Source organism: Lactuca virosa, chromosome 3, assembly GCF_052849685.1.
Source record: "Lactuca virosa cultivar CGN04683 chromosome 3, Lactuca_virosa_CGN04683_v6, whole genome shotgun sequence".
NCBI classification, from domain to species: domain Eukaryota; kingdom Viridiplantae; phylum Streptophyta; class Magnoliopsida; order Asterales; family Asteraceae; genus Lactuca; species Lactuca virosa.
Genome location: NC_136428.1, coordinates 407,514,369 through 407,538,116, shown reverse-complemented (window position 1 = coordinate 407,538,116; position 23,748 = coordinate 407,514,369). Strand labels below are relative to the sequence as shown.

At 41.0% G+C, this 23,748-nt stretch overlaps 1 protein-coding gene and 2 non-coding genes across 3 annotated transcripts; 1 reads left to right on the top strand and 2 right to left on the bottom strand.

Moving 5' to 3' along the window:
* Positions 1-16,360: 16,360 nt before the first annotated feature.
* On the top strand, positions 16,361-21,481 carry LOC145167782 (AAA-type ATPase family protein). The gene is made up of 13 exons (XM_079087035.1): positions 16,361-16,863; positions 17,271-17,362; positions 17,475-17,494; positions 17,922-18,168; positions 18,562-18,657; positions 19,012-19,127; positions 19,229-19,309; positions 19,697-19,820; positions 20,069-20,118; positions 20,389-20,479; positions 20,603-20,638; positions 20,807-20,904; positions 21,120-21,481. The coding sequence occupies exons 1-13, from the start codon at positions 16,553-16,555 to the stop codon at positions 21,234-21,236; spliced, it is 1,479 nt and encodes a 492-aa protein (XP_078943161.1). The 5' UTR covers positions 16,361-16,552; the 3' UTR covers positions 21,237-21,481.
* A 1,812-nt stretch (positions 21,482-23,293) lies between these two features.
* On the bottom strand, positions 23,294-23,367 carry TRNAV-AAC (transfer RNA valine (anticodon AAC)). Its single transcript has one exon. It is a non-coding gene; the product is annotated as a tRNA-Val (tRNA).
* A 74-nt stretch (positions 23,368-23,441) lies between these two features.
* TRNAV-AAC (transfer RNA valine (anticodon AAC)) lies at positions 23,442-23,515 on the bottom strand. Its single transcript has one exon. It is a non-coding gene; the product is annotated as a tRNA-Val (tRNA).
* Between the last annotated feature and the right edge of the window lie 233 nt (positions 23,516-23,748).

Sequence of the window (23,748 nt, the reverse complement as noted above, 5' to 3'; positions counted from 1 at the left end):
GATGTTACAATTCTCCCCCACTAGAATCAGACTTCGCCCTCGAAGTCCTGCTCGGCAAACAACTCTGGATGCTGCTCCCGCATCTCCATCTCCGGCTCCCAAGTCAGCTCGGACCCTTTCCGATGTTGCCACTGGACCTGCACCAGGGACACTTCCTTGTTCCTCAGAACCTTGATCTTCCGATCCCGGATCGCGATTGGTCTCTCAGCATAATTCAGGCTCGCATCCACCAGAATATCCTCCAGCGGTACCACCGCCGACTCGTCGGCTATACACTTCCTCAACTGAGACACGTGAAAGGTATCATGAATCTGGCTCAGCTCCTCAGGTAGCTCCAACCGATAAGCTACCTTGCCCACCCTCGCAATCACCCTGAACGGACCGATGTATCGGGGCCCCAGCTTGCCCCTCTTCCTGAATCGGATCACTCCTTTCCAAGGAGATACTTTCAGGAGTACGAAGTCTCCCACCTGGAACTCCAGCTCGGATCGTCGCCGATCCGCATAACTCTTCTAACGACTCTGAGCCATCAGTAACCTCTGTCTAACCTGCTGAATCTGCTCTGTCGTCTGAAGCACTATCTCAGTGCTACCCATCATGCGCTGCCCTACCTCTCCCCAGCAAATAGGAGTTCGACACCTCCTCCCATATAACAACTCGAAGGGAGGCATACCAATACTCGAATGGTGGCTGTTGTTGTAGGAAAACTCAGCCAACGGCAAGTACGTGTCCTAACTTCCTCCGAAGTCCAACACACATGCTCGAAGCATGTCCTCAAGTGTCTGAATCGTCCGCTCACTCTGCCCGTCCGTCTGTGGGTGGTAGGCGGTACTGAAATGTAACTTCGTACCCAACTCCTCGTGGAACTTCTTCCAGAACTTGGAAGTGAATCGTACATCTCGATCTGATACAATCGAGATCGGTACTCCATGACGCGATACCACCTCTCTCACATACAGCTCGGCCAGCCTCTCAGCGGAAGAGCTCTCGCTGATAGCAAGGAAGTGAGCGCTCTTAGTCAGCCGGTCGACTATCACCCAAATTACATCGACGCCCCTCGCGGTCCTCGGCAATTTGGTGATAAAATCCATAGAAATCTGTTCCCACTTCCACTGGGGAACCTCAAGTGGCTGCAACTTGCCATGCGGACGCTGGTGCTCGGCCTTAACCCTGCGATAGGTCAAGCACCTCTCAACAAACCATGCTACATCCCTCTTCATACAGGGCCACCAATAGTCCTTCTTCATGTCCAAATACATCTTAGTGGCCCCGGGATGGATCGAGAACCTCGATCGGTGCGCCTCCTCCATCAAAGTGGTGCGCGTCCCGCCTGCATACGGCACCCAAATACGACCCTGAAAGGTCATAAGCCCACGACTATCGGTAACGAACTCAGGTACCGGTCCAATCACCCGCTCTCTCTTGCGGTTCTCCGGTCTCACGGCCTCTGCCTGGGCCTCCCTAATGGTGTCCAACACCGGAGTCATCACTGTCAATCGCATACAAGTGTCTCGAATCGGGGCACTCTCCGTCCTACGACTCAGCGCATCAGCTACAACATTAGCTTTGCTCGGGTGGTACAGGATCTCACAATCGTAATCCTTTACCACGTCCAACCATCTCCTCTGGCTCATATTCAGATTGGGCTGATCCATCAAATACTTTAAGCTCTTATGGTCCGTGTATATGGTACACCGAACTCCATACAAATAGTGACGCCGGATCTTGAGGGTGAACACCACTGCCCCCAATTCCAGATAGTGGGTGGGATATCTCGTCTCATGAGGCTTCAGCTGCCTCGATGCATACGCTATCACATGCCCCCTCTGCATAAGTACTGCACCCAACCCCAATATCGATGCGTCACAATACACCACAAAATCCTCCATCCCTTCCGGGAGGGCTAACACAGGGTCTTCGCATAACTTCTGGCGAAGTGTCTCAAACGAGGTCTGCTGCTCTGGACCCCATGAAAAAGCAACACCCTTCCGGGTCAACCTGGTGAGAGGCACGACGATCTTGGAGAAATCTCTGATAAATCTCCGATAGTAGCCGGCCAATCCTAGAAAGCTCCTGATCTCGGTGGGTGATCTTGGCACCTCCCACCTCATAACCGCCTCAATCTTGGCCGGATCGACCAAAATCCCATTCTGGTTGACGAGATGCCCCAAGAACTGGACCTCCCGTAACCAGAACTCACACATGGAGAATTTAGCATAAAGCCTCTCCGTCCTCAATACCCCGAGGATCTCTCTCAGACGCTCCTCGTGCTGCTCTCTAGACCTCAAATACACCAGTATATCGTCGATGAACACGATCACCGAACGATCCAACATCGGTCTGCACACCCTGTTCATGAGATCCATGAACGCTGCTGGTGCATTGGTGAGCCCGAAAGGCATCACCACGAACTCGTAATTCCCATAACGAGTCCTGAACGCCGTCTTCTGGATATCCTCATCACGCACTCTCATCTGATGATATCCATACCTCAGATCAATCTTGGAGAACCAAGACGCTCCCTGCAACTGATCGAACAAATCTTCGATCCTCGGTAATGGGTAACGGTTCTTGACCGTCAACTTGTTCAACTCCCGGTAATCAATACACATCCGGTGTGAACCATCCTTTTTCTTGACAAAAAGGATCGGTGCTCCCCAAGGGGAACTACTCGGTCTAATAAACCCCTTCCCCAGCAGCTCCTGAAGCTGCGAGGATAACTCCTGCATCTCTGGCGGCGCAAGGCGATAAGGCGCCTTGGCGATAGGCGCTGCCCCCGGAACCAAATCGATGCGGAACTCTACCTGCCTCTTGGGAGGCACACCCGACAACTCCACGGGAAAAACATCCGGGAACTCACGCACTATCGGAACGTCATCCATCGAACTTGGCCTCCCAGCGGCCTCTCGTATGTCCATCACATAGGCTACAAACCCGCTGCAGCCCTGCTGTAAACTCTGTCTCGCTCTGGCGGCTGAACAAAACGCCGACCCACATCGGGTACCCTCGCCGTACACCGTAAGTACTCCCCCACTAGGGTCTCGTATCGTCACCAACTGTCGCTCGCAGTCTATAACAGCCCCAAATCGGCTCAACCAATCCATGCCCACTATGACACATACGTCCCCCATTGCAATCGGAACTAGATCTATCGGGAACTCAACACCGAAGATCTCGAGTACACATCCTCGAACTACTTCCATAGCATACACTGCTCGCTCATCAGCTATATAAACTCGTAGAGGTCGACTCAACGCCTCTCGTCGGCTACTGATGTGCCGACTAAACGTTATCGACACAAATGATCGACTCGCACCCGAGTCAAATAACACTAAGGCAGGTACAGAACTCACAAGAAAAGTACCTATGCATATCATAGTATAAGCACAATATCTCAACTCAGCATAAATAAATAAAGAATACATACCAGCCACAACATCGGGCGCTGCGCGGACCTCCTCCGCTGTCAACTGGAAAGCTCTCCCACGAGCCTTCGGTGCCTCGGCCTTTGCTGGCCGAACCTCGGTAGCCCTAGCAGCAGGTGCAGATCCCTGTGCTGATCCCTGATGTATCTGCGGGCACTTGGCCTTCCGATGGCCAGTCTGGTTGCAATGAAAGCAAACCATAAATCCCTTGGGGCAATCCTTGGCGATATGCCCCTCCTTGCCACATTTGTAGCAAGCACCCGATCGACAGACCCCATCAGGTCCCTTGCCGCACTTCCCATAAGTGCGGCCCTTCTGGCCTCCAGATCTCGTATCAGCGGACTTGGCCCGCTTAGCTGCCAGCTGAGACTGTGACGGTCGCCGATCCATCCTCTAAGACTCGGCCTCCTCCCTGGCCTGAGTCTCCAACTCAATCTCCCTCTTCCGAGTATTTGCCTGGAGCTCAGCAAACGTCTGGTAAGTCGAGTTCAACACGAACTCCCGAATATCCCTCCTCAAAACGCCCAAATACCAGCTCATACGTGCCTGGTCGGTAGACACCTGCTCAGGGCAGAACATCGCCCTCTCATGAAACTTCCTGGTAACCACAGTAACAGAATCAATACCCTGCTTGAGGGTCAAGAACTCCTGAACCAACCGTTCCCTCTCCACTGGGGGAACATACTCGTCTCTGAACATGGTGGTGAACCTCTCCCAGGTCACCGCTGAAATCTCTGCAAGAGTGAAGCTCGCCGTCACGAACTTCCACCAGTCCTTCGCCCCCAAGCGAAGCTGGTTCAGCGCGAACCGTACCCTCAGATGCTCCGGACATGAACACGTGTAGAAGCATCCCTCAATATCATAAATCCATCTCATCGCAGCGATCGGATCCTACGTCCCGTCAAACTCTGGTGGCTTCGTGTTGCTGAACTCTCGAAGCAACAACGAGTCACCTCCCTGAGGCCTGGCAGCAGCTACTGCTGCAGTAGCTGCAGCAGCCACAACCTCAGTCACCGCTGCGTACCGCTCATCAAAAGTCTCAATCAATGTGGTCTTGATAGACCCAAACATCTCCCGAATCTCAGCTCGAATCGCCGCTGCCACCTCATCGTGGATCATCTGACGAAGCTCCTCGTCACTCACGCCGCTCGGCTCAGGTCTGTGGCGTGTCCCAACCATGATATCTCTGAAATACAACATAATAATATCAGAGATTTGCTCGAGCATACTCGCACTCGATAACTCAACTCTACTTGTTCCTTAGTACCCAAAGGATTCTTACTTAGAGTGCGCACTGCTCCGGTGTCTTCAGTAGTACGGGCCCTATACTACCGTCCACACCACATCAGTATTCACCCTAAGTCCTCCTCCTTGGACCCCAGATCACAAGCACCCTACATCTCGCTGGCATAGGCTACCCTTCGGTAGACCTCTCATAAGCTCCTCACTGCTATCTACTCCCTCTCAAGCATCACATAGCAGCAGAAATCTCCCTAGGCTAAGGCATCACAAATCAGGCCACTCTAGTCCTAATATGAATACCTAGCCTACTCTAGCATGCATATCATAACATGTCTCATAGCACATAATATAAGGGTATTTTGGGAAATCATCGTTCGGGCGCTGGCTGATCGTACACACTGCTCCTTTTTACTTTTCTCAAAATCTTTTACTCTGTTAGAAAAATTGTTCCTTTTATGAAAAACTTTCTGAAATCCTCAGTTTGAGTTCAGATACGCCCGAAGGTGCATCCGAATCCCTCAAACCAAGGCTCTGATACCAACTTGTAACAACGTAAATTTTCAAAACAATTTTTCATGTTTAAATCATATTTTCAATCATCAAAAACAATGTCAACAAACTGTATCCAACGTCATCATAACAAACAAATCCCAGAATCTCAAAACATAATCTCTATGAGTGAGTACGGATCATGCCGGCGCCTTCCCGCGATCCTCGCTAGTACCTGAAACACATAACACAACAACTGTAAGCATAAATGCTTAGTGAGTTCCCCAAAATACCACATACAACACATATGCCTTTCCAGGCCATAACCCTGTAGGATCTTCCGATCCATGTGTCTCAGGGGACTTCCGTCCCGAATCCTGGTAGACCTTCCGGTCCTACCCGTATCGACCTTCCGGTCCGTAATCTCTTGACCATCCGGTCCATATCATCTTGACCTTCCGGTCCTTATCATACATAACATACATATCACATAACACATATAGCTCATACATCTCATAGCATATAAGACCTTCCGGTCACACATAGGTACCCTTCCAGGTACAGTATAGTGAGAAGACTCACCTCAATGAAGTCGGATAAACTCTCGTGCTCAACGTCCCGACCTAGCCTCCTCCTATTATTCAAATAACATTCCCGATCAATATTCTCTCATAGCCTCATCTCTACAGATTGGGTAGAAGGCCCTTCTACCCTTCCCCAAACTCTCTTGAATCAGTCTTGACCAGAACCCTAAGGTCAATGAAAGTCAATGGTCAAACTTTGACCGACTCGTCGAGTGCACATGGGCGACTCGGCGAGTCCATGCGGGTTCTCTGAATCCTTCTAGCCTCTCTTGGCTCGTCGAGTCATCGTCCTACTCGACGGGTTACACCTGTCACGAATCGCGGGGCAACCCCGACTCGACTCGTCGAGTCCCATTATGGACTCGGCGAGTTGCATCCATAGCAACACTGAAATGACCTTCTGAGGTTAGATCTACTTCTCTAACCTATAGATCTGGCCTTCCCCACCACTATAATCACGTAAAGGTCCGACCTTTATACTCATGCAATGTCCATAAAGCTTCTTTGGGTGAAATAACCTCTAGAATGGCAACCTAGGGTCATATCTCTAATGGAATAGCAAAAAGCAAGATAGATAGGACTCTCTGGACCTCTTAAGGTCCAGATCTAAGAAGAACTCCACCTTGGGACCTCACATACTTCGAATCCAAGCCAAAGAAGGCATAAGAAAACCCTAGATTCAAGTAGATTACTAAATACACGAGATTGAGCACAAATTAGTACCTCTAGCAGCCTCTTCTGATCAAATGGATGATAGATCTGAGCTCCTCAATCCTCCTTGTTTGTCCTCCTTCCTTCTTTCTTGCAAAATTACACTTAGAATGATGAATTAGCCCTCCTCTTGCACTATAAGCTTTCTCTCTGCTCTCTAGGGTTTCTCAGGGGTGCATTGGCCGCAAATGGAGGCTATAAGGGCCTTTAAATAGGGCACAGACCCCGAGAATTAGGGTTTCAATCTACAGCGCGGACTCGCCGAGTCCACGCATTGACTCGTCGAGTCCTTCATTAAATCAGACAAGAAATGCGTGATCCTACTCGGCGAGTCTGAGCGCCTACTCGCCGAGTCCCTCCCTAAAACTCAAGATAAATACTTAAAATAAGATACCTGGGAATCCAGATGTTACAGTGTTCGGCCTATTTGGGCCCTTAGGAGGGTTTACGGCCCAATTAGAATGAAAGAATGGGTTTCACGGCCCATTGAAGTTTATTAGGTTTGTTATGGCCCAATAAGGCCCATTAAGGTAAACCCATTCATTTGGGGTCCATTATGGCCCAAAATGTTAAGTTTCATGAAGGTGGGCCCAATTAGGGCCCATTTAAGGGTCCTAAGCCCAAAATAGTCAAATTGGAAGCTTATTGGTCCATTAGGCCCAATAAGGAAATCCTAGTCCATAATGGACTTAAACCGGGATTTTAAGGGTTTCCAATCTTTTGTTGACCATTTGAAGTGTTTGTATAGAGTATTTGATGAAATTTTGTTCTCATTGTATAAACATCATGCATACTTTCAAGTTTTAGCCACAAATGTTACTCTTGTTAATGTTTACAAAAACCTTAGAATTCCTAGTTGTGACAATTACCTTGAAGGACAACCCTAGAAGATGGAGATTTGAAGGTTGAGAGGTGTTCTTGGCTGGAGAATTTCGTGGCTTTGAGAGAGAGAAGAGAGTGTTTGAGTGTGGTAAACAGTGGAGTGTGAGAGAGAGTGAAGAGAGGGACATGAAGTGTAAAAATGGACTTAATGATTGAAGTTTTAGGGAAAAGAGAGCATGAGAGAGATTATGGACGAATTTTATGAGTATAAGAGAGGTCCTCTCTCTCCTAACTCACATTTATATAATTTCCCCTTAATTTTTATAAAACCCCAATTTTTATAAAAAGGCTTCTTTATTTAATTCTTGATTTATTAAAAATATTTGTTTTTAACTAATAAATTATGATTAATGTTTGATAATTAAATTTTTATGTCTTTCATTATATCTCATAACTTAATTATTTAAATTTGATATAATGAGGTTCATAACAAATCTTATAGAGTTTTTAGGTTTTAAAGTTTATAAATTTGGATTTTTGGGCTCTTTAGGGCTTTTGGAACTTTGTAAGATATTTACCATCATAATGAAATGAAATTAGAAGATTTTAATTTATTTTTAAGGTTTTACACTCTTTTTCAATTGTAACAATGTTTGGAGTTCGTTCTAATTCGGATATTGGCATTTCCTACAGTAGCTAGACAACTTACTAGAATCGTAAGAGTCAAGTATATTAGGCCTAGATTTTTGTTGGATCCTAGTTTCTACAAGATTATGACCTAATTTATACTACTAGGCCATAACATGATGTGCATATATGGTTTATAAAAAGATGCATGAGTCCGAGAATGTCCTGAATTTGACAGTTGTCACATGTGGTGTGGAATGCAGGTGCAGATTTGTAGATTGTGGGTTATGAGTGGGGTATCGAATCGGTTTTGGGTAAAATCTGAAGTTGGGTTTTGTGCACGTTATGTACAGGGTTTTGTTTCAGTGTAATAAGGATTTGGGGTGTCATTATGCCTAAGGCATCAATCGCAGGGTTGAAGAGTATGGAATGGGCTTAATATGATAACAGAGGATCCATTATGTTGTGTCTTTGGATGATACTATATGTGGAGGGACCACAACATGTTCATAATCAGGAGAAGTGGATTTGATAGCGGGGTGTTGTGGAGCAGTTTTCGTCAGTTGAGATCTTCTTTCGGGAATCGTTTGGGGCTGCTGTGTCTAACCGTTGCAGGGATGAATCTTCTACTCAAAGGATTATCTGAGCCTTCTGTCGGGTATAAGTGTTCTATAGTTGTATATGATCGGTGATTTTGTTCCTTCAAAAGCATCAAGATATTATGGGATTAGAAGTATTTTGCCTAGTCTGGTTTTGTTGTGGAATTAGTTTGATAGTGGCTCAGATGGGGTGAGCTGACAGGAAGTCAGATCAATTTGAGATTGCGAGTATCAGGAAAGGTAAAGGAGGTTTTCTACAAGAGTTTGAGGTTCGTTCTGCCATAATTGATTCCAGTTGCCTTGGGAAGATTATTTTGTGCGTTGAATTTTTGTTTTTGATCATCAGGTTGGTTGTTTTGTTATGAGCGTTAATAAGGAGCGATTTCGAGGGCGAAATCTAATTTAAGTGGGGGAGGGTTGTTACATCCGGAATCTAGAAGGTTAATTATGGTAATAAATTCCCTTTTTAGGGGCCAACTCGTCGAGTTTATGGCATAAACTCGACGTGTTGGAAGCTTTTAGGACGCGTGTTTTTAAGGACCAACTCGTCGAGTTGATATAGGGAAACTCGACGAGTTGACGATGTTTGAGAAAACCCTAATTTTAGGGTTTTGCACCCTATTTAAAGACCTTAACTCCCTTTGCTGGCCTCCTTACTAGCCTCCTTGTCCAGAAAACCCTAATTTCGTGTATTACCTTTCAAGATTAAGTGTGTGAGCTTGTGGTGAGCTTGGAGAGTTGGTTTTTGGTGATCTTTGGAAGGAGTTTGAAGAATGAAGGTGCTTAGTTTGGAAGGAAGGCTTTGGATCCAGAAACTCTCCATTTGTTGCAGTCCTTTTGAGGTATAAAGTCGAAACCTTGTGTTGTTATCTTCTAGATCTCTTTGTGGGATGTTTTAGTTTGATTTTTGGGTGTTTGATTTGGGTTGTCCAAAGGTTAAGGGTATCAGGGGTTATTATGCTAGATCTGACCCTTTTATGACCTCTCTTGGCATAAAGTTGCAAGATTTGCTAAGTCCTAAGTCCCATCTATGCATTAAGTCCTTTATTTAGCCCTTTTGGGCACTATGGTTCCTTTCTTACATGCATGGACGTAAAGTTGGAAACTTTACGTGATAATCCAGCCTTGGGATGCCAGAGCTGTGTTTGAGGAGTATGTTATGAAAGCTTAAGGGCTTAATGGGTTCAGCCTCACTCTATTAAGTCAAGGATTCGGGTTTGGGTTCATTGTAGTGGTTTTTAAGGGTAAAGTTGGAAACTTTACCCTTCTAGTCATCATTTGGGAAATGGAAGCTTCTAGATTCGATGGAAACGGCTTAATGCATTAAGCTGTTTGATTCATGGCCAACTCGACGAGCTCATGAGGAGAACTTGGCGAGTTGATGCGAATTTTCCCGATCTGTGCATTTAACGGGAGGACTCGACGAGTTGAAGGACAACTCGACAAGTTGGGTCAACTCGGACTGTTGAATTTGACTTTTGACTTATAATTAAGGTAATTATGGGCTTAGCCCATATGGGGTTGGGCCCAATTTGGAAAATTGGGCCATTAGTGGGATTTGATGGATCTAGTAGTTTCTGGTATTTTGGGCTTGAGTTGTTAATGGGCCATCGAGATACAAAGTGTTTGGACTAGAAAGAATGGTTGGGCCTTAAGGCAGGGCCATGTAAGGAGTTTGGGCCCAATTTGAAAAATTGGGCCATTGGTTGATCAGTAGGCCTTGGGCCTTTCAGATTGTAGTATGGGTCATGGGCTTGGTCAAAGCTAGGTTGGGGATAAAATGGTCATTTTACCCCAGGTATGGAGTTGTGATTATGGATTGGAGCCAAATTGTTAATTGGGTGTATTATTGATATTGCTAGTTATGGAAGCCGTCAGGGCAGCAGCTAGGGATCCTTTCAGTGAGCTTCTACAGTGCGAGGCGAGTCTCCTCACTATATCCATGGGTCGAAGGCACCAATGCCGACCTATTATGTGTTATGTGGTATGATAGTCGTTCTGTCATATGTGGTATGCTAGTTGTCTTTGTGATACTTGCATGGAAGACCCCGGGGGTAGCCCGGGGCACTTGGATATCAGACCATGGGGGGAGCCCATGACATTCCAGGTAAAGACCATGGGGGGAGTCCATGGCATTCCAGACCAAGACCATGCGGAGGAGCCCATGGCAATTATGTGTATGTTGCATGATATTATGTGGTTGTATGTTTATGGTATTTTGGGAAACTCACTAAGCTTTGTGCTTACGGTTTTTAGTTTATGTTTCAGGTACTCCAGTTTTCAAATGAAAGAGCTCGGAACTATTGCATGGCACACACCACATGTTTTCCGCATTTTGTGAATTACTCTGATTTAATAATGTTTTTGCTAACTCTTGGTTACCTTGGTTTCATGAGAAAGAAATGTATTAACGATTTATTAATCAAAAAGAAAAAAAATTATGTCATGATCTTTGGGGCGTTACAGGAGACTCACCTCGTACTACCGAAACACACAGACGATCCCTGATTGTTGGCTGACAGATTCCCCAAAATGTCAATATCAAAACAACACCCACTTAACAATTGGGTTCCAATCCATAACCATAAATCCATACCCGGGGTAAAAAGAACATTTTACCCCTAACCTAGATTGGTCCAAGACTAAGGCCCAAACTCACAACCTAAAAAGCCCAAAAGCCAAATAACCAACCAAGGCCCAAATTGGGCCCAACCTCCTTACATGGGCCTTACCCTAAAGACCAACCAATTTTCCTAGTCCAAAACACTTGTACTCAGATGGCCCATTAAGAACTCAAATACCCAAGCCCAAAAAGGAAGCCCAACCACGAAGCCCAAAAGCAAAACCCTCCTGACTGAGTACGCGGGGCGTACTCAGCTGTACGCTAAGCGTACATGTAATTTGGCTTGTACACTGCGCGTACAGACTTGTAGGCCCAACGTACTCATCCATTAAGCCAATTTCGACATTAAGCTCTTAATGCTTAAGTACAGAAGTCCAAACCAGAGATCTGAGTCCACACAAGTGTCTAGAACCATAAAGTCACTGACTTGGTGACTTTGCATGCCCCAAAAGAACCAATCTTCAAGATAAAGCATTATACTTTCACCAAATGGACACCATCTCATGCACGGGGGATTCCAAACCCTAAAGGAGGCAACTTTATGCATCTAGAACCTCAGAAACACCAAGAGTGGCAACTCATAGCTCCTGGAGTGGTACCAAACCACTAGATCTCATTCTTGGGGCCAAAAAGGGACCAAAACTCATACAACATAGATCTAAGCCAACAATGAACAAGATCAAACCTTTTTACCTCAAACAAGATCGAAATAAAGCAAATAGTCCAGATCCACAAGCTCTTCCTTGATCCACAAGCTTGCACCAAACTTCATCTTCTTGAAAATGACCCAAAAACACCAAAATGCACACCATGAGCTCAAAATCACAACCATGGAGGCTTAGGGACGATTTCTAGGATTTTGGGGACTTGGAGGCTGGTAAAGAAGCCAGCCAAAAAGACTTAATGTGCTTATATAGGTTACAACTTCCAAATTAGGGTTTTCACTTTACCCCTTGTACGCCCCGTGTACTCCTCGTACGCCCAGCGTACGAGGTCTTGCACCCCAGATCCAATCCTCACAGTACTCTAAGCGTACACCACATTATGCCCAACGTAATACCCTTCACATCAGTATGCTAAACGTACTCCCTAGGTACGCCCTGCGTACTAGGGTTTCCCCTTAAACCCTTAAGCACTCCGAAGGCCATAACTTATTCATTATAAATCCGATTTTGACGATCCTTATATCCATGAAAAGGTAACGAGAAGCTCTTCACTTCATTCAAATCATACCCTCCTTACCATATCCCGAACAAACATCCATTTTCGATAGAAGCCCGAGATGACAAATTACCGAAATACCCCTTTGACTCCAAAACACAAACCGAATACCCAGATCATCCAAATTACATCATCCACCTCCAAATGAGTCCAAAACTCAATTCTTCAAGGGTCCTAAGCCTGCTAATACCCAATCCCTGATCACCACTCCAAAATGGGAAACGATTCGAAACAGGGCGTTACAACTCTCCCCCACTTTAATTAGATTTTGTCCTCGAAATCATTCATTACCATTCCCGACATGCCAAACAATCTGAGCAACACGACCACAACCCCGAGCATACCCCAACCTTCCCTAAGGCAACTGAAACCATCCATCGCAGGGCTCTCCAACCCGAAGATGAACAAATCCCTTCTCCATCCGAAAAAATAATCCCTTGCAACATAACCACATTTACTCAATCTAAAATCTGAAGTCTCGAGGTGGTCTGAATCCCTGGCAGACCGCCCAAACTGAATCATTGCTAAATCCATTCCACTTATCTCCCAACTGACTACTCAACTTCTAATAACTTAAGGTTCCCACTAGAAAACAGAATCACAGACCAAATATCCCTACAGAATGCTTATACTTGACAGAAGGCTCAGATAGTCCTTTGAGTAGGAGACTTATCCTTGCAACGGTTAGACTCAGACGAGAGCTTGGAAACAAGATCAAATCATTTACTTTGAGATTATCCAATCCCAACTGCAAGTGACCTGACATCTCCGAATAACAAGCTACTTCACACATGAGTTTCAAATCAATAATATTGCATTGACTTATCTTGATGTCGTTCAGATATAGAACCAATCCAAGACACAATCACAACGGATTGATCTATCATCAAAACTGAATCCATTCCTTACCCTTGAACCCTTCGATCGATGCCCCCGGCGTATAGATACCCCAATCCTTATCCTACCGAAAAGAAAATCTTGCACAAAACACTCGCGATTCCTAACTCGAGATATCCCCCCAAAACCAACCCGATACTCAACTCATAACCCGAGATCCACAAATCTGCACTTGCATTTCACCCAAAACCTTCTGATTCACGACAACCCCTCACTAGACCGAGATATATAAAGGTTCCCAAACCATCGCTGAGACTACTAGTCTCGCACCTAGTCTAACCATCGGGTTCCTAAGAGTCCTAATAACAAGGCTACCTAGCCTATAAACCCCTATGCGTCACACTGACCATCCACTTAATCCTGCCACTCAAGATCCAAATCGTTGACCCAACGGTCTCTACCAGGTCCCACCTGTATTGCCAAAATCACTCGGGCCTCGCCCACGGGTCCCACCAAAACTATACCACAGAGCAGCCTCGTCCACGGGTCCCACCCATCTAGAGCTACACAGGCCCGACTCCGCCTCGGACCCCAATGGTCCTCAACCTAAAATAGAGAAATGCTCCTCGACAATCCTGACCGGCGTGCCCAAGGCATAAACTGATTCCCCCTTTACGCCCATGACCACCTCCAATGATAGTTTAACTCGAACTGGTGAATGCTACGATCCCATCGCAGTCTTACAACACTTCGAACCAACCATGGTTGCCACCCATGACTTTACCACACCCAACCATCACGACCCCACTTAGCCCGAGCCGAAACCTGCATCCAACTGCATCCAATCAGGTGTTCGGGTCGTACTTTGAATTCTGAAGCCCTCAACCTGGACTCAACCGCAAGCCTGTTATGCATAATACAGAAGACGCCGACCAACGGTTGGAAGTTTCCTGAACTCCCACTTACACAACCTCAATATAAACAGCCACTTGGGACGTCTCTCCTCCTAGTCAGAATGTGAAACTTGCCCCAGTTCACACCCTTCCTACCTCCCAGAAAACCTGATCGATTCTCCCCCACTAGGATTCGATGAAGCTCTCTCATCCCTTAAATCAGATGGGTTCCCAACCCATCAGCCTCATATAGCATGAACTGCCTACGACCTACACTAATCAATACTAACGTTCCATTGTTAGCCAAACTCAATGATCACCCAATGGTATTTATAGATTGAAACTAGAAAACCTTAATTCCTGAACTAGCCTCATGAACAAACCAGTCTCAACTTTCTAGTGCGTCTATCTAAGGATAGATCTCGGTATCTGTGGAGAGGAAAAGAATGAATCCTACTAATGCGTCAAAATCTAAAAAACATTTATATGTATTCCCCTTTCTTTATAGGTCTCGTGTTCCCCCTATTGAACGAAATGCAAAAACCACATACCCACAAACTTGTCAATAAGCAATTCTATGTTCAATTTGACTACAAACAATTCTATGTTCCACTTGACTCCTACCCATACCGTGTTCAATTTGTATATTTCCCATACCGTGTTCAATTGTACAACTACCAATTCAATCTTGAGATTTAGTAAGAATAGCAGACGGTATACTTGTCAGGACTCTTCTTTTCTACGAACAAGTCAGTACTCGCACTATTGGGAGAACATGCGTCAAAGAAGGTTTCCTGAAATCCTGAAGAATACTCTTGAAATCTTAACCAGTCTGATAATCCAAATCACTTCCAATGATACCATACCAATTCCTTAAGTTCCTATGTCGACCAAAAACCACAACCTTTTCCATGCACTGACGAACATTCACTCCAATTTCCATTCTCAAAGAACCACTGAACTCTAACTGTCTTCAACCCATGCGAACATACAACTCCCCTGACATTTCTGATGACCAAACAACTCATGCAACTGACACCACCATCTTCCTGCTACCTCTCCTCTCCTAGAAACGGTAGTGCTTGAACCCGACCTCTTAGGTTTTTTCAGAAAGAACAAAAAAATTATCGTTAAGGTCCCATAGATAGAACCTGATACGAAGTACTGAACATAAGACCTTTACTAGAAGTCTAGTCTCTCTCAGGTCTTCTCCCTTAGGCAACCGCCGATCATACTAGAACAAATGATAAAACCACTGAACCCCGACCAAAGATCTTCCAACAACACCCCTGAATTGATCCCGAAAAAAAACCAGGTTCAACAATGGAACACGCTGAAACCCACTCAACAAGATACGGCCCTCTGAAGATTCATCGAAGGCTCTCGGCATGCAGAATAGCATATCACAATCTAGGATAACCCAGACAATAGCAGGGGACCAACCTGAGATATAATTTTCCCAAACCCGAGCAAAATTCCAACGCAATACATATTCCCGATAGCAACCCAAAAGAAACAGAAGATAACATACCTGCAAAAGCATCCGAAGAAATCATACCTCCTCCTCTCGAGCTACCCCGAACACCCTGAGGACATGGTGCAAAACTCCCCCTCGATCCCATATGACAAGAACCGACAATAGGATCCTCCTTCCTGAAGGATTCTAGAGATCCACAAGATTTTGGCTCCAGACGAGCCCTCAACTGCCCTAATACAACCTCGTCCCGAAAGGCCCCGAGCTGACCATCCAAGAGCTCCAAAATCCCTTCCTTGGCTGAACCAAAGACCAACGTGGTCCATTCCAAAATACCGCGAGTATTCTCCGATGAGATGAACTCCTGCGTCCGTGCATCGATCAGCTCAGTACCTGCTCCTGAGCCGAAACCAAATCTGAACCCCATTCCTGAGTGCTCAACACCATACCGAAACAACATGCAAAAGATCTGAATATACCCAAGAATCCTCATCCCATAGGCTTCCTAGATTCTTCAAGACCTTTCTCGATTTTCTCGATTCGAGTATGGATCATGTGCTTCCTGTGGTTTAGAAGATTTGACATAAACTAGCTTAAAAGAACCACAAAGCCAAAAAGATTGAGGTTTTGACTAAACTTCAAAAAAAAAAAAAAATACATACCACAATGATATTTTTATAGTTTTGTGTATCTAGAATATCAGTCGAGAAAAGTCATATCTTTACAACACACATAGAATAGTTTAGAAGATTTGACATAAATTAATTTTGCAAATATAAAGAATCTCATGAGTTATGAGTCGTTAGTTATTCCATGTCTTAAAACTACATCCGTGGCCGTGGTATTCGCGTGGCATAAAATTCACACATCAATAATCATTATTCAGTTCTTGAATAGTCAACATTCACTTCTTCAAGGTTCAAGCAATTGCGTGAGGAATCAACTGCAAATTTCTGTAAAAATCATCATGGATATGTTCAATCATGATCAAGAGCCCCTTCAGATATGAGTTTTTTCCGAGAATTAATCGACAATTTCAGCTCCATATTTTCTGATTCTGGTTCACCATCAAACAGAGCAAATCAAAGCCCTAGTTCATCCAATTATCAAAATCGAGCAGCCATGGAAGGGGTGGAGAATGAACGGGCCGCGTATAAGCTTAAGGGATACTTTGATCTGGCAAAAGAAGAGATTGATAAAGCGGTTAGGGCAGAAGAATGGGGTTTAATTGATGATGCTATCTTACATTATCAAAACGCTCAACGTATATTAGGCGAAGCCATTGCTACACCTGTACCTTCGTATATCAGTTCCAGGTAATAGATTTTGTTTATTTTTGTGGTGATTATTACTGCGTTCGTGTATTAAGTTTTGTTTTTTTTATTGGTTAGAAGTTTGACAGTGGTTAGTTTGAAAATCAATCAATAAGTCTCATATTGATTAATTGAAAGGGTGTTTCAATTTGCGATTTCAAAGACACTTCTCAGATAATCAGTGGATTAAAGTAATGGATAGTTAGGTGATTTTAGATTTGCCTCAAAAATTAGGTTTTCTGCAACAATTCCTTGCATGCTTCTCTAAATCAGTTTGCCAAACACTACAAAATTAGTTTCGATTTCATGATCTTGCTGTCATGTAGAGCAATAGTTTTCAGAATTTAAAACTTTTAGAACATCATAATTACTAAAACTCAATGCTCATTTTCCCCTTCATACTTCAACAGAGAACAAGAGAAGGTGAAATCTTATCGCCAAAAGATATCAAAATGGCAGGGTCAAGTTTCTGAGAGACTACGCACTTTAAACCATCGATCAGGTTCTAAGATTTCACACTTCTTTCAGATGATTTCTATATTATTTCATATGGTCTTGATTTTTCTTTGCTTTAAGTTCCTTATGCTGCCTTTTTCTGGATTTTCTGCTCACAGGTGGCACGTCAGTAAACAAGGTACGCATTCGTCTAACTAAAGTGTAAGTTTATATATCTAGTTTATACATCATCTTTGGTATTAAAATTGGCGATTCCTTTAAGTTATCATGTAATGCATGCATTTATGACATAAAGGATAGTTATAGGAGAGTAACTACTAATGTTTGTATATAGGGCTCCATGCAAGAAATAGCATTATACTTTACTTTATCTCTGTAATGTATTATAGCATCCTGTTTTCGTTTCTTTCTATCACAGAATTGTCAGTTTTTTTCTTATCAAGTCACGGGACTTTAAAATTCTATCCAATTATATCATTATACTTTCGATTTCTTTTATTATTAAGACATTATAAACAAATCAAAGTACAATACTGTAATTGGAAGAATTGAAAGTAGGATGCTATAATAAACAATGCAATGAAAGTACATTGCTATTTCTGCAGAATGCCTCTACTCATTTACAAGCTACTCCAGTCTCTCCATCGAAGCCTAATCCTACAAAATCAGTGTCACAAAAGTCTTCTGCTGCTTCCAGTTTACGTGGTGCTGTAACACGAAATCAGAGTAACAAAGCAATGAACATAACAAAGCCTGTTCAAGAATCTAATAGTGGTCTTGATTCAAAATTGGTTGAGATGATAAATTCTGTTATTGTGGACAGAAGTCCATCTGTCAAATGGGAAGATATTGGTAAGACAAAAGCAAAGCACTTTTTATCTGTTTGTGTAATATAGCATCCTACTTTACATTTCTTTCTATTGCAGCATTGTACTTTCATTTTCTTTTTCATATTAAGGCATTATACATTCAAAAGTCACCCAATTATAGTGTTTTACTTTCTTTCTATTCTTATTAGGACATTATACTTTGAAAAATCTATCCAATTATAGCAGTAATATCTGCTTTATATGTGGATGAGTTGCTATAATAGGGTGGATTTTTCAAAGTACAATGATGGATCTAATAAACAGATCAATGAAAGTACATTGTTATCTTTGTATTTAACCTTAATTCTAGTTACTTTTACTTTTTAAAAGATTTTTTTTAAGTTTTTAGAACTCATAACTGATTGTGTGATTGCAGCTGGGCTTGAAAAAGCTAAACAAGCTTTGCTGGAAATGGTAATCCTGCCAACTAAAAGAAAAGATCTATTCACAGGCCTCCGTAGACCTGCTAAAGGTATTCTTGCAATTGAAGTACTTTTTATACTCATGTTAAATACAACAAATAGCAATTTGCTTTCATATATTTGTGTATTATAGCTTTCTGCTTCCATTTCTTTTCATTACAACAATCTACTTTCAAGTTATTTCTTATCAACACATTGTAATTTCAATTTTATTCTTATTATGACATTATAGAAAACTATATCCAATTATAGCAGTGGAAATTTCTATTTACATGGATACATTGCTATAGTATTATAGGCAGCCTATAATTGGGTAGAAAAGTAGGATGCTATTTCTTGTGTTTAATCCTTTATACCCAATGAATGTATCAGTATTTTTTAGTGTGTTGTTTGTTTTCTTTGAGGTTTGCTTCTCTTTGGTCCACCTGGCACTGGTAAGACCATGCTTGCCAAGGCAGTTGCTTCAGAATCACAAGCAACCTTTTTCAGCATCTCTGCTTCCTCTTTAACATCAAAATGGGTATGTTTTTTTTTTCCTTCATGATTCTAAGTTTCCAACTTTGCCCTTCATGATGTTGATATTTCTCACGTGCATCATATGTTGGTGTTTAACTGAAACAGGTGGGAGAAGGTGAAAAACTTGTTCGGACCCTTTTTGCAGTTGCTGTTGAACGACAACCCTCTGTGATATTCATGGACGAGGTACGCTGATGAGGGCATTTACGTCTTTTTCACAAACGAGAGTGCTATGAACTTACTTTTAAGATAAAATCAAACACAATAACAGAAAATCAAAAGCTTCACTATATTGATAATTCACCAAAAGAACAAGATTTTTCACAAAAGATGTTCCATTCTCCTTCCCCACTATCCTCTTATAATATATGTCATAACAAACTATATTAAGCACAATACCTAAAATACCCCTCCACTAAAAGATGCTCTGCATTTTGCTGAGTTTCCCATTTTGCCCTTATCTAAGATACGCGGCTGAAATGGATGTGTAACAGAGAGATGGAGAGGGAGCCCCTTATGTTTGACATGTGTCAACATCTAATTTGATTTTTTTTTTTTTTGTGTGATTTATAGATTGATAGTGTGATGTCAGCAAGAACATCTAATGAGCATGATGCTAGCAGAAGATTGAAGTCAGAGTTTCTAGTTCAATTTGATGGGGTTACCTCAAACTCCAATGATCTAGTAATTGTTATCGGTATAACCTTCATACAATACTATTTAATTGAAAAATCTAATCTACCTAATCATAGCATTCTACTTATTATTATTATTTTTTGCCTTATTAGAACATTATACTTTGAAAATTTTACCCAATTATAGCAGTGAAAATTGCTATAGTTGGATAGATTTTTCTAAGAATTATGCTGTAATAAACATATGAACGAAAGTACATTGCTATTTCCTGGATTTAATCCGTATTATTGTACATTGTTATTCATGTAGGTGCAACGAATAAGCCACAAGAATTAGATGATGCTGTCCTTAGGAGATTGGTAAGTTTTCTAATTTCTGCTGCATGAGTTCATTCAATAATTTAATAATAAGTTTTTACTTTGGACTTAATGCAAGAAATAACAACATATATTCATCTTTTTTTTTATTATTATATCATGATATCATCTTACTTTCATTCCTTTCTATTAAAACATTGTAATTTGAATCATTTTTAACAACACATTCCTTTCTATAATAAACAAATAAATGAAAAGTACATTGCTATTTCTCGCATTTCAACTATTTAATTTTTTTAACTCATGAATCAGGTGAAGAGAATATACATCCCGTTGCCAAATGCAAATGTTCGAAAAAATCTTCTCAAGCACAAACTCAAGGGTCAAGCATTTTCCTTACCAAGTGAGAATATATTCCTTTTTTTTTTTCTTTAAATACATTTCCATTAATTATTAACTTTTCATAAAAAATATATACATCTTTTATGTATATAAGTTCTTTTTCTAATAGTGTTTTATTGTACAGGTGGAGATTTGGAAAGACTTGTGAAAGACACTGAGGGTAAGAAATAGCAATGTACTTTCATTTATCGGTTTAGATTACTTTTTAAAACCCAGTAATTGGGATTTTTTTTTTTAATAAAAAGATCAAAAAATATAATGGTTTAATGTATTTTACCTCTTTTTTGTATTTATACAAATAATCTTCTATAATGTGGTGATCATGTAGGGTATTCTGGGAGTGATCTGCAAGCTTTGTGTGAAGAAGCTGCAATGATGCCAATAAGAGAACTTGGTTCAAACATTCTGACAGTCAAGGCTGATCAGGTAAAATTACCCATTTGCCCATTTTCAGATGTGTTAAAATACACATTTATACAACCAACATTTCACCTTTTTTTTCTAACTTATGCAACTAAGAATTCTATTTCTTCAAATAGAGGAGAGTGGAAGGAATTCGGTTTCATTCTTCCTTTTTTTTAACAAAAGACCAAAATACCCTTGATATAGAATGGTAATTAATCTCCAATTGTTTTTACTAGGTACGACGATTAAAATATGGAGATTTCCAAAAGGCTATGGCCGTGATCCGACCAAGCTATGTAAAAAGCAAGTGGGAAGAACTTGACAATTGGAACAAAGAGTTTGGATCTAACTAATATACAAGCCCTAATTAAACAACTAATTAATGTTTAAGGTACAACTTTTATTGCATGAAGTACAAGTGCTGTTGATTGTACTTCAAAGTTATTAGACTAGCTTTTTATATTTTGATGGCATTTTGAATTCTAAAATATGTATAGAAATGTATTGGTATATGATTTATGAATTGAAGTTGGGTTGTAGATTTAGATAGTTTAAAGGAAGATAAATAAAAGAACAACTTCTGATTGTTAAATTTCCATTTATGGACGTACTTTTTTTTCTTCAGAAAATAGCAACCAATGTTTATCTGCTTATATTTCATGTAATTTATTTATTTATTTATCACATAATAGCAACATACTCTATATTTCATTACAACAAAACTTAACATACAACCCAAAATGGAAGAAGTCAGAAGTAGGTTACTATTTTTCATAAAAAAAAAAGTTGATTGCTTAAAACTTGAAACTTCCCCTAGAGCTCTAAGGATTATGAATTATGATGCCTGATATTTTAGAGCTATTTGGTTGTTGAGTTGGTTTTCAATGTGATTATTTTCAAATCTCGAAAAAAATAGATCCAAAATTCTGAATTTATGTTGTTTTTGTCACAATATTATGAACATTATAATGTAAAATACATTTATTATTCTAAAAGCGTAGATTTAACATTTTAAAATCCTAGACTTACAAAACTCATCTGAAAAATTAATATTGAGTTTCCTAAAATAAATGGTTTTTATTAATTAAAATTTTCAAGGTGTCATGCCTTTAAGATTTAAAAGGTCTATTTTATAGGATGAAATGGAATGGAGCACGTAATAGAATGGACAATATAAAGAAAAGAATCATTACCATTTCATTATTTTGGTTATCTTATTAGAGTGGAATAAATTATAAGATACGTTGTTTGGTAAGTAGATACATAACGAACGAAATTAAATTAAATTCATTAACAAATGACAAAAAATCTTCATGCACAACATACATACAATTTACAAATTTTTACAACATTATCTAATTAGAAATTATAATAAATATATATTAAGAAAAAACTGTTTTTATCGCATTAGCATTATTAACACATTAGAAGATCAATGTTTTAATTTATCTTGCTAAAAGTGTAAATAAATTTGAAATAATTCGTAAGAAATATAATATCAATGTCTTCGCAGGATAAACAAAAACAAACAATAGTTTTTTTTATGAGAAGTGATTTGTACACAACAGTTTTTATCCGTACACAACATTTTATGTTTAATAGAGTTGTACAATACAATATTTTAAAGCACAAAATGTTATCTATGGAGAAATTTTGTTGTGTACGAATCAGTTCTATTTTTTTTATTGCTGTCAACTAAAAAAAAATTTATCGAAAATTCCTCATATATAACGTCAAGAAGCATCAGAAAACACGTCCTTTGCCCATCCAAATTTGTTTTCATGAGCATACATACAACCTTGGGTACACTAATGAATAGTCAAAACCTCAACTATGTTCGCAAAAAGCTTGTTACGAAGTTCCTCTCTATTGCTTTTAATTCCAAAAACTCTATCAAATGTCTTTGTTGCCTCCCTCATCTCTAAACCAATTAATTCGGCCGACTTTTTCAAGCTGTTAATAAGAGGATCCCAACTCTAGAAGGAGCATATGAAAGGTTTTTTAGTTATACCATCTAATCCATCTCCGGTTTCCTTGTGTTTGATTGAAATGGTCTTGTTCTTAGCATCTCTTCCATTTACTCGGTTTCCTTAGTTATACCAAGTATTTATTTATTTATTTATTTTTTTTCATACAAGACACATGACTTTGACAACCTTATGGGAGATGCCTATATTATTGGAAGTGGGTGTTTTCACAAGAAAGATGCTATATGTGGCATAAGCTATAACAAGGACACGAGAATTAACCAAGAGAAAAATAATCATAAAAAGATTATACAAGATATTGATGTACTCGAAAAGGAATAGAGAATTCTTGCAATATGTAGCTATGAACATAAGTTACATAACACTTTAGTTATGATCACACCTATGAAGTTTTTTTTTTGCGAATAAAAAAAATAGAGATATGGCTTCGCCCGGGTTCGAACCGGAGACCTTCAGTGTGTTAGACTGACGTGATAACCAACTACACCACGAAACCATTTGCTTATAGTTTCTATTTTTATATTTATGATTACATATGTCAAGTTTTTTGAAAATTAAAATAAAGAGATATGGCTTCGCCCGGGTTCGAACCGGAGACCTTCAGTGTGTTAGACTGACGTGATAACCAACTACACCACGAAACCGGATGTATTTTTCACTAATTAATTTTAGCATTAATAAAAATATATTAATTTAATTTGATTAGCATTTTGGCGATCGTTTATTTTTACTTACTTAGTTTGATATTAAATAATTAAGACATTAGGAATATCTTAATCGGTAAAGTGGTGAGACTGCCACTTCATGTATTAAGAATTACGACGTTCCAATCTCCCTAACTACCCACCTTGAGTTTCTCATTTCCAGAAGTACGTTA